The 11,860-nt window shown below is 45.0% G+C and overlaps 1 protein-coding gene and 1 pseudogene across 1 annotated transcript; both read right to left on the minus strand.

Moving 5' to 3' along the window:
* Positions 1 to 684: 684 nt before the first annotated feature.
* On the minus strand, positions 685 to 2,433 carry LOC125524883 (putative cis-zeatin O-glucosyltransferase). Its single transcript, XM_048689917.1, has one exon. The coding sequence runs from the start codon at positions 2,394 to 2,396 to the stop codon at positions 810 to 812; it is 1,587 nt and encodes a 528-aa protein (XP_048545874.1). The 5' UTR covers positions 2,397 to 2,433; the 3' UTR covers positions 685 to 809.
* A 4,917-nt stretch (positions 2,434 to 7,350) lies between these two features.
* LOC125519279 lies at positions 7,351 to 8,479 on the minus strand (annotated as a pseudogene).
* Positions 8,480 to 11,860: the final 3,381 nt, after the last annotated feature.

Here is an 11,860-nt window from a genome sequence, read left to right on the forward strand (position 1 = left end):
ACAATGATTTTCACTTACTGTATGTCTATAAAATTAGTGTACAGATATATGAAATAAAATTATTTTGAAAGATAAATACGGTGATGCCATTTATATATGCTTATTCAAATACTTTGATATATATTCCCAGAACAAATATACTTTGATATATATATTTGCGGTCAAAATTCAGAACATTTTTCATTAAGTAATTTATATGAGTCATTGATCTTTCTTTCATGGGCTTTGTATATTCTTCATACCATTCCTAAAATACAAAACTCTAAAAATGATTTAAGCAAAATAACTACGCCAAGTATTATTTTAACGCAAGGCTTTGCCACGTGGGGTTTTAACTGAAATGCACCAATCCACGATACTAGTACCCGCTCTACAATCTCAGTGGTTAATGATGCATGTCTGTATGATGTTATTAAGCTACACAACTCTTTTATGTGGATCCTTATTATCTGCCGCTATTCTAATCATTAGTTTTCACAATAATTTCCATTTCTTTTCTAATAATAATAAATGCTCTAAATAAAACATTTTATACATCAAAGATCATGCAAAGTCTATTTTGCCTTATATTTCAGGAAAGAGGAAGTACTAAATCAGCTACAATTAATTTGAGATGTAGGGAGTATTTGTTTTCTTTATTACACTCGTATCACCTAGAAAGAGGAAGTAGTAAATCAGCGACAATTAATTTGAGACTCAGGGAGTATTTGTTTTCTTTATTACACTCGTATCACCTAAGTTAGGTGAGCAAGTTTTATCAAAAAGAAAGAAAAAGAAAAAAGAAAGAGAAAAAGACACACGATACAGTATCACCTAGTGAGGTGAGCAACGAAATCCTGCAAATCCTTGCGCGATGAGCCGCCTGCAGCCGCGCAGGCGCGAACGGCCTCCCCGAGCGCCATGGCGCGCCGCCTCATCGCGAGCCCTTCCTCGCCGACCATCACCGTTTCAATCGCCTGCTGTATGATCGCCGCCGGCGTCACCTCGCCGTGCTTCTCCCACGGCCTCACCAGGAGGCCGGCCCCGAGGTATTTCTCGACGAACTGCGCGTCCCACGGCTGGTCGGAGTGCATGGGCCACGCGAGGATCGGCTTGCCGTGGCTCATGCTCTCCACGGTCGAGTTCCAGCCGCAGTGGCTCATGAACGCCGCCGTGGCCGGGTGCGCCAGGATCTCCAGCTGCGGCGCCCACCCGGTGATCACCAGCCCCGTGCCCCTGGTCTGCTCAGCGAACTCGGATGCCAGTCTCGCGTGCCGACGGCTGTCGGCGTCGTCCGTGGACACGCTGCCGCGGTCGGCGTCGCGCAGCACCCAGATGAAGCGCTGCTTGCTGCCCTTCAGCGCCGCGGCGAGCTCCGCGACCTGCGACCCTCGGAACGAGGACGTCGAGCCGAACGACACGTAGAGCACCGACGCCGCCGGCTGCTTGTCGAGCCAGTCCAGGCACTCGTGCCGCCCCTGCTTCGCGTCGATCTGGCCCGGCTCCAGCAGAGGATTCAACGGCCCGACGGCGAAGATCCTCTGTCCAACGGCAGCGAGGGTCTCGGCGAAGGCGTCGACGAACTCGCCCTCGAGCGCGCGGCACGTGTTGGCGACCATGCCGCCGCCGCGCGAGACCGACCGCGCCAAGCTGGACTGCCTCTTGGCGCACTCCATGAACTCCCTAGACACATACCTGTCCATGGGCGCGTACTCGAGGCCGCAGTCCCGCAGGAGGCGGTGCCCGGCGTCCACCATGCCGACCATGTACGACACGGCGCCGCAGTAGAGCCCGAAGGACTCCCCGTTGCCGTTGGGCAGCCGCTCCGCCTCGACGGCGGCGAAGGCGTTGAGGACGTCGTGCAGGACGACGACGCGGCGGCGGGACGCGGAGAGGTCCCGGAGGAGCGCCGCGAGCGGGGCGGCCGCGCCGGCGACGTAGGCCTCGAACATGGGCATGATGTGGGTGGGGAAGGGCGAGGCGGCGTCCGGGTCGGGCGGCGGGGCGGCGAACGCGGGGATGTCGAGCTCGTGGAAGTGGACGGAGCGGAGCGCCGATTCGTCCCAGCCGTGCACGCGCGCGCGCGCCTGGCGGACGTGCGCCGCGGGCGCCGCGTAGTGCAGGTCGAGGTTCAGCCCGCGCGGCTCGGACGCGAGCTGCAGCGACAGGTGCAGCAGCTGGTTGAGGTGGCCCTGCATCGGGAACGGCACCGCCACCACCGCCACCGACGACTCCATATCCATTGGATCTGTGTACAGTGTACTCGGTGGGTTTCCTCCCTGCCGATGTGTTTGTGGTGCTGAGGAGCGGAGGGGCGGCCGGCGGTGCATATTTATGAGCGGCGTGCCATGGCGGAAGCTGTGAGAAGAAGCAAATCCGTAGCGCCCACGCTTGTGTTCTGTGAGAAGATGCTGCATGACGTAGGCTCAGATCTACCTTGTTATTCAAAGCATTTCTTAGAGATTGGTCAACAATGGCGTCTGGTTGCATGGTGAGTGAAGTAAGTTTTTTGGAATAGGAAGATAATTGTTTTTTAGTGAGCAGAAGATGATGAATGGTTCAGTCCTGGTCCGATATTTCCTTGATCCATCCAAAAAGATGGTGGCCTCGTGGGCAACCGTCGACGGCGGCATCGTAGAAGCTGCGAGGGCGTGGGGGCTGGCGATCGGACGGATCTGTTGTCGGCGCTGTGCTGACCGCTGAGGAGGCCTGAGTTAGGTGGTCACTGACGCTTTCACTTGCATACTGTCTAGTGGGATGCTGTACTACCAAACGGCAAAGTTCAGACATGAAGTTTAGCGAAAATCAAGGCGAGTCTCTCTCGCTTTTATCGTCTCTCTTGCTTTTATCAACAAGAGTCAATACTTTGTCCAAGACATTGATCGGATATGCTCGAACTAGTTTTTTAGGGTCAATACTTTGATTCTGTTCTTTGATGGTTGGATCCAGTGACGATGCTCGAGTGTCGCTTTCTTTCTGAAAGTGTCGTTGTTGAAGAACCTCGTTGTCCTTATGGTGTCATGAGATGGTTGATGCGGATATGATCATTTTTATAGTTTGTCGGATTTGATACTTCACGGTTTTCTTTTTTCTCGCTTAGGCATACTTTTGGTCCTATATGACCTTGCTATTTGCGGATATTTTTTATATGGGTTGATGTTGACTGTGTGCATCCAGTTATGTAGAGGCTGGGTGTGTGCTCATTGTTTTTTAACACATCACAGACGCAGACACTCATATACACAGCATACACTCACCTTTATGAAAGCAAACACGCACACCCTACCTCTATGCGCATCTACGAAAGACTGAGCCAGCATATCATCTTCAAATCTACGAAAGACTGAACCATCTGGTGTCCATTTGATGCTTCATTTTGAGTAAATAAAAGAGTCAATTGCACTGGTGGTGCTACAACTTGGCACAAACGATCACTTTGGTGCTAGAAGTTGTGACGTACATTAAAGTGGTGCAGAAACTTGGCTCGGGCGTGCAAATACAGTGCTTATCTCGTTTGCATACGAAATCTACGCTGACTAGACATGTGGACCCCGCTGTCAGTGACTGGACTAAGGAGAGTGAGCGTGTGGCCTCATTTTCACAAAAAAAAAATACTTCGGAATATTTTTTTTACAAAAAAAGTTCACGTGGACGTGGCATTCTTCACCCCTGTGACCAGCAGGTCCGCCTGTCAAAATATACCGCTAGGTTCCAAACCACACATGCTGATCAAACCGCTCCGTCTTACATTTTCGAATTACAAAAGTGGATAACAGTATATGTATTTAATAAGTACGCAGGTGGAGCTTAAATGGGCTGCAAATATTGCCGCCCATATTGCACTAACTATTATTTAAAAAGATATTTGTAAAACATAAGTATATAAAATATACCTTCATGTATTATATAAAAATATTATACAAACAAACGATGATTAGTAATAAAAACAGTAAAATATACACCCGTGTATTATATAAAAAATAACTAGTTAATACTGATTTGCGTGTTATAAATTTCAATAATGCAACCATATAGATAATTATATAATTAACTCGATGAGTTATATTTTTTGTATAATTTGGAGCAATACAAATATCTTATAAAATACAACTAAAATATTATTTCAATTATTAAAACATTTCAATAAATATATGCATATTTATAATTCATGCTGTTAATTATAGAATTATTAAAATGTTTGTATTATTGAAATTTATAACACACAAATATCACTATTAATTATATTAATTTAATACAGTACACGGCCATATATTTGCTAATCATCGTTTTTTGTATAATATTTATAGCTCATAAATATTTCAATATATAAGTTTTTTACTCTCGTTTTACAAATATTTTAGAAAATACTTCTTGCAGAATGGGCTGCAATATTTGCAGCCCATTTAAACTCCACACGTGTACTCGATAAATACATATAGCCGTGTTATCCACAATAGTCAGTAGAAAATGTGAGTCGTAGTGCTTAGACGAGCATCAGTTTTGGCACGTGGTTTGCTGGTTCGAAACCTGGGCGCTCCACTATTTTGCTGTCAGTTTGTGACAGGCGGGACCGGCTGGTCAATGAGTTGAAAAATGCCACGTCCACATAGACCTTTTTTTAAAAGACAATATTCCTAGAATATTTTTGGAAAAATCAGGCCACATGCCCCTTCTCCTTGGTCGAGCCGCTGACAGCGGGGTCCACACACCTAGTAAGCGCATATTCCGTATACAAATGAGACAAGCACTGTATATGCTCGCTCAAGTCAAGTTTTTGCATCACTTCAATGTATACCGCAACTTCTAGTATCAAAGTGACCGGTTGCAAATAATAGAGTTGTAGCACCAGACACGCATACTATAGCTCATTGAATCATGCCACTACTCTACCCGAGACAATCTAATCGACATCACTTCGTATATCTAGTTGGTAGACGATTCCTAACCCTTAGGCTCACCGAGAGGAGGGTCGGGGATGCTCTCGGGGAGGCCGGGGCGGCGGCGGGATCGTGGCGACGGCTCGGGAGAGCTTGGACCAGAGAGAGAGAAGGGGGGGGGGTGAAGGGTTGCGGGAGAAGCCAGCTTGTAGGCGTCGGCGACGGCGGGGATGGACGACGCGTGGCCTTGGCCGACGGAAGGCCGCCACGGCCCCCCTGCCTCCCACTGTAACGGGTAGTGGGAGGAGACCCAGGTTGGGCTGGGCCGAGTGCATTGTGCACTTAGGTCCAGTGCACAATAGCCTTTCTCTTTTTATTTCTTGTTTTTCTATTTTCTTTATTGTTTTGCATTTAAAAAATAAATACCAATTTGAATTTTGTTCAATATGAAACTTGTCACATAAATAGTAGGCAATGTTTTGAGCTAGCACAAAAGATTTCAAGTGTTTTGTAAATACTTATACATTTGTATATTTTGAAAAAGGCTATTTTAGTTGATGTTGGATCACTTTATAATTTCCTAGGGATTTATCTGTGAGTCAAATAAAGTTGGTTCCATCATGAAAATGATCAGGAGAATTTATAGAATAAAGCAAGCATTTTAGTTTTACTGTTTGAAGAAATAAATATTTGACTTGCAATACAAATTTCAATTTAACTGATTTTTTTATCAAGTGGCACTTAAGCTTGCTAAACATGATGACATGGCATCATTAAAGGGGAGATTACTGTAGTATGATTTTTTTGCGGGTTACTGTAGCATGATACTGGAGGTGTTACACCGATCTACGCCTAAAACAAGTACCAGCCCTATGCATGAATGTCAATGTCCAACGTATCCTGAGCTATAACTCGGTGATGAAGTGAGCAACTAGTACATAGAAACTGTGAGAGGGAAGGACACGAAATAGACTAGAATTGCACTTCAGTCAATCAAAGTGTACATATATACTGATCCATGAACACGTAGGTGCGGCCATGATTTAACTACTACCGAAGCTAACTCCACTAAACCAGTGCATGCAATAATGACACATGAGAACACGAGAAGTTGTTACAGAGAGATGGAGCTCGGGAGCTATTCATGTGGGAGTAACTGGTAGGGGTGACGTGCTCCAATAGAAACTATCGAGTAGGAATCTGCAAGCAAATCGACTGATAGAATTTTTTGGTCAGTTGACTGACCAAAAAAACAAATTCCGTCAACTTGCACGTTGCTTGTCTCTTTCTTTTTAAAAAGGTAACACAAATATCCTTAGGATCATCAAGAGAAGATGAACATAACTCTAGACGGAACGCAACCAAGGGCGGCACTACATACTTACTCCCTCCATTACAAAATTCTTGCCATGGTTTTAGTTCAAAACTAATACAAACCATGACAATAATTATGGAATGGAGGGTCTGATTACACTAATTGCATTCGAGGAAAGTCAATGGAGAGATTAGGATATAATGCCAATTTTTGGTTAATAATAAGGAATGGTTGTTTGGTCTTCAAGCACAAAGAATCATAGTACAATGTTACAAAAAATCTTAATCTTACTAAAACACTCTAGGTAAACTAAATCCCTCACGGGTGCCTGTTGCACTCGTGCAACGCTCTACCTATTGGGACCCGATGGGTAGGGGAGCGCACGCAAGTGTGTGCTTCCTTCCTTCCCTTTCCCATGAAGTAGGTGTGGCTTTTCTCCATGTGAAGTTTCTAGAATTTTTAAAAGTTAAAATATTTGACCTTTTAAAATGTTTTAAATTTATTATCTGAAATTCTGAAGTTCAAATTCTCAAAAGTTGAAGTTATAAAAATTTTAAATTGTGAAGTTTCGAAACCCCCAAAAGTTTCAAATATTTGACGCTCAGCCATAATTTTCCGAAAGCTGGTACAACAATTTCTAAGACTGCCTAAAATGAAATTTTGGGTAATAGATATAGGTAAATATGAAATCTTCGCCCAAAAAGAGGAAAAATAATCTCGTCCCTAGCCCGAGGTGCGTCTGCCCCTCAATTAGCCGCGTTCCTCTCTTGGGAGGGGTGGGGTGTTGTGATCCCTTAACTTGCCAGTACAACCATGTGTGATTTTCACTATCAGACTCTTTTCTTTTTCATTAGCGAATTTTTGGGTGCCCCTATGCTACAAATAATTATCACTACTCCTTGGAATTTTACTCTTGGGGGTAACAGGACGATTAATGGGAGTCGGTGGCTAGACAATCTGATGGGTGGAAGATTTAATGAAAAAAATCGATAAGAGAAAGAATTGATAATCACTTATAACAGAGAAAAAAACAGAGTTTATTGTGTAAAACATAGAGTTTGCAGCACGAGGCACGCAGACTATAGCTCATTGAATCAAGCCTCTACTCTACCCGAGACAATCTAATCGACATCACTTCGTATATCTAGCTGGTAGACGATTCCTAATCCTTAGTTGCTCCTATATTGTAATCTTCTTCAGGAGAAGCTCCATGAGAGCAGAGGGGCAAGGGCAACATGTCCTTAGCTTCTCAAACCCATCCGATGCCATGAATGTTTCCAGGTTCCCCGGAGAAGAGAGGAACTGGATGCATGCCGCCCTCAGCACGGAGCAATCATGCTTCTCCGCCAATGCTAGACTGACAGCCATGGAGCTCATGTTGACGTGCCAGCACAACGCGTCCTCGCAGAGGAGCTTCAGTTCTTCCACCTTGTACCTGTCCGCCGCGACGAGCAGCCTCTCCGCCATCCACGCCGACAGGATCACGGGAGGCGAGTCCGTGTAGATGAACTGTGGCAGGGCCTTGAACACCTCGGCGTCCATGTCGTCGACGCGCAGTACGGTGGTGTCGCTGCTGTCGCCGGCGGTGGCCGAGGCGAGCGAGAGGTCCGCCTTGAAGACGGGTGACCCGGCCTCGAGTATCCGCCGGCGCGCCGGGAGCGTCTCTCCCCGCCGACCTCGATCTGCACGTCCATCCCCTTCTTGTTCCAGATGGCTTCCCCGAGTTGCCCGGGCAATCCGAACGGAGGCACCACCGGTGCGGCAGCCTCGACGTGGTCTTCTTCGGTACGCAGCTCGGCGACGGTGACGGTGACGTCGCAAAGGACAGTCAGGCAGCCGTCCTTGCTTGAGATTGAGATGCTTCTTCGTTATTAGCTCGTCCAGATCCTGGTGTTCCACGAAGCCCCGCGTGCCCCAGCTGAGGTTACTCGAGAAGAAGCGGGTCTTGGCTATGTCTCGACTCTCGAGTGTAGCTCGGCTTCCAGGCCCGGTCGAGTATGCTCAGCTGGGCCTTGGCCGTGGCATCCCCGGTCCTCTCGTGGCTGGCATGCTCGAGGAAGAGGGACATGTACCCCTCGTACTCCTTCCCGTTGCCGTTTGGGTAGCATACGAGACGCCACTCGTGGCCGCCCACGCGGAACGTGCCTGATCTCACTCCCACCTTAGCGCCGTTGGCCGCCATCTTCCCGAGTTGCCCGTCGATCCGGAACATGTGGGAGCCGGTCGCCTGCCTCGCGCCGATGCTTGAAGCGGAGAGCTGCTGCCGGCCAGCGGCACGCAGGGCGGAAAAGGCAGCGGAGATCGGCATGTATGACTGGAGCGCGTACGTGGACGTCGACCAAGGAGACGGCCGCCGCTACCCGCTAGCTTGTGTAGATGGCCGGAGTTGGATGTGCGGCAAATCGCAAGCTGCATGCATGCGCGTGTTATACGTACGCACGGTTATGCGCGAGCCTCAACCCTCTTCCTCTCACGTTCTCCCTGTTTCCGGTAATGTCCTGGCTCTCCCTCGTCGGGTGGCTGCGCGGCCACCCCGTTTTAGGCTTGGGCGCAGGGCGCGTGAGGGACCGGATGATCCAAGAAACAATTTTAGGCACCTGACGTCTATCACATCAACATTTTCTTTTTTGCTTTTTCTGTAGTGTTTAGTGCGAGTGGAAGGTGACGTTCTTGTCAACAGCAAGGTGAACATGGTGACTTCCTCCATCTTGAAGCTCCGCAACTCTGACCCGGTCTTCTTCGGTAGGCGTCGTGTGAGTACGTATTTATTGGTGTGAGTGTGTGTATTATTTCGAAAATGCTTGCACTTTTCAATTATGTTCCATTCCAATTTTTTCAAAATTTTAAAAAACATTCCATTTTTTAAAGTTAGGGTTTTTCCAATTTCGTTCAAGATTTTAAAAATGTTACAAATTTGAAAACTATTCTTGTTTTTTTATATGTTCAAAAATTGAAAATATTTTTTGCATTAAGAAACACATTCTCTAAATTTCTATGTTCAAAACATGTTTCCATTCCCAAAAATTGTTCACAAATTCAAAAAAGTTTGTATTTTTATAAAAGGTTCATGCTTTTAAGAAATATTTTTGAATTACGAGAAATGTTCCGTTCAAATTTGTTGTCCATCTTTTTTTGAATGTATGGATTTTTCAAAAATTGTTCGTAATTTTGAACATTGTTCACGTTGCCAAGTATATTTGGCGTTTAATACATTTCTTTAAAGTTCAAAAAAAAGATTCGAATCTGATGTTGCATTAGATTCTTAAATATTCACGCTGACCATTGGTTCGCGGGACGCATTTGTTTGAGTGGCTAGCAACATGTGGTTGGGTCTTTGAGGTTGTGAGTTCGATCACTCCCATATTGGGCCTGCTCCGCATCCGGTATATCAAGCTAGGACCGCTTCTTCAAAATAAGGGATGCCACAAATTATTAATGTTGGTAGCTTCCATGTGCCAATAAAAGAAAATATATTGGTTAATTATAATTGAAAGAAATTGTAGGCACACGCCAATAAAAGAGAATATACTGGTTTGACTCTAATTAAAGGGCGCCATGTTGAACTAGAGAATACGGACATGTGGGGTCTTGATCCCGTTGCAACGCACGAACATGTGTGCTAGTAAACACAAAGTCAAGTACGCATGGGTTTGTTTGATTTCGAGTTGTAGTTCTGCCAGCCCCAGGTTCTGTGCTCAGTGCTCACGGCTGCTATCAAATGTACTGTTTACCAACCACAGATTTAGGGTCGCTTGATTCAAAGGATTCTCAAAAAACTACTACTTTGGACGATACTCTAATTCTTACGGTCATCCCTGATTCATTTGCACTGGATTGCACACAAAACTCATAATCAAAATGAAAATCCAACAATTTTCAAATAAATAAATAAATATCCAACCAAAGCATACCATATTTTCTCTGTCACAATAACAATTGGCTACCCTGTTCCATAGTATCTAAAACAGTAATCATACGTTATGTCTATTCATTTTTGTTATAAATCCCGTGAATAAACAAAGTCACTAGATGCATCTCGTAGTCAACAAAAACGTTGTTTCCCGCTGAACGCATATCGCCTAAAATTCTAAAATAAGTCGCAACGAGAACCCGTGCCAAGTATATGACTCTCAGTTTGGGCTGAGGATTAAGATCTTGTGCATTTATAATAGCAAATGTGTATATGACTCTCAGTGTCACTCCATTGTGTTCAACCATCACTCAATAGCATTCTCTCTCTCTCTCTCTCTCTCTCTCTCTCTCTTGTAAACAGATATATGCTATATATACAAAGAAAGGGCATTATGGATCTGAACATGAAACATCTAACTAAGAGTAGTGCACTTTACATAAGCAACAACATAGATTTAGCGCCTTGAAAAGCATGTGATAAGAGGGCCAAAAGCAAAACATAGGTTATCACAGGATAGAGCATAATTAAGAGTACTTAGTGCTAGATTATATTAGATTATATTGACACAGGGGCTGCAGTGTCTTCGATGGTGCATCTAGCGACGGTGCACGGTGAAAACCAGGCGGTGCTTTGAAGTGATCCTGAAACGAAATGCACAAACGTCTCCTTCGTGAATGTTGGCGCGGCGACGAATCTCAAACTAGTTGGTGGTTATAGTGGCCCTCTTGTCGGAACTAACGTTAGAACACCAGTTTCCAAAGCTGAAATACAAAGTTAGTTTCAAAGAAACAGCATAGTTTAATATTAATAATATATCATGTAATTACTCATCCGTGTTTTCCATAAGAAAATACATTATCCTGCTAGAACAACCAAGCTGTGGCAGTAAGAAAACTACCCAGGAACACATATGCAGAAGGTGATTCTCAAAACAAAAGGACTGATAAATTTAATTAGCATCAACAAATGTATTTTTTTTTCAAATTCATAGTTTAACTCAAAAGCAAATAAATATGGGCCAGAAATCAACATATGTTAAACTGGTGCTGCCAACAGTTCTATAGTTAATCGCTAATCATCAATCTAATCTAATTTCACTGCATACTCTGTAGCACTGAAAGCATACTGCTAAAGTGACAACAAATCCATATCTCCAAAAATGACAACTCTTTGCAAAAATTCTTCTCCAGGATAAGGAGGAGCATCAAATAATAAACATAGATCCATGCGGGTAATATAAACTGCATAGGTCCAACATATCTATTAATCCATCTAGCTAGAAGCCTAGAACTGCATATACATGTTTCAAATCAGTGAAATAGCAAGGTCCAAAACACAAAATCAGATCCATGACTATGTATGTGTGGGCTCCAGTCACAAATATGTTGGAAAAAATATTAAGCATCGGCTGGAACCAGTGTAAAAATTCAGAGATGTTCATGGCATTATAGAAAAGGGATAAAAGGCCTTCCTTTGCCAAACCAAACGGACATGGCTTGCTGATCCAAACCCGAGTAGCTCCCAAATTCTCTATGCTTTGCTGCATCAGGGTAAAATGAAGGAGAAGAGACACGAGAGAACAAATCGCTCAATTCATCAGGACTACAAAAAAAGGTTCTTCAGGAATATATATGTTTAGAAAAGCACATACCACCCTGTCTCCCTCCAAAAGCCGCCACGAGCAGCACCACAATGCACGTCCAGAACAGCACGGTGGTACCACCCACAGGCTAACCCATGCCGCCGGCCACGCCTTTGCGGCCTTCACGACAGCAC

This window comes from Triticum urartu, chromosome 7 (assembly GCF_003073215.2).
Source record: "Triticum urartu cultivar G1812 chromosome 7, Tu2.1, whole genome shotgun sequence".
Lineage (NCBI taxonomy): Eukaryota > Viridiplantae > Streptophyta > Magnoliopsida > Poales > Poaceae > Triticum > Triticum urartu.

Excerpts from the sequence above, each read along its gene's own strand:
- LOC125524883 (XM_048689917.1), bottom strand. The coding sequence starts at position 2,396 with ATGCAGCATCTTCTCACAGAACACAAGCGTGGGCGCTACGGATTTGCT.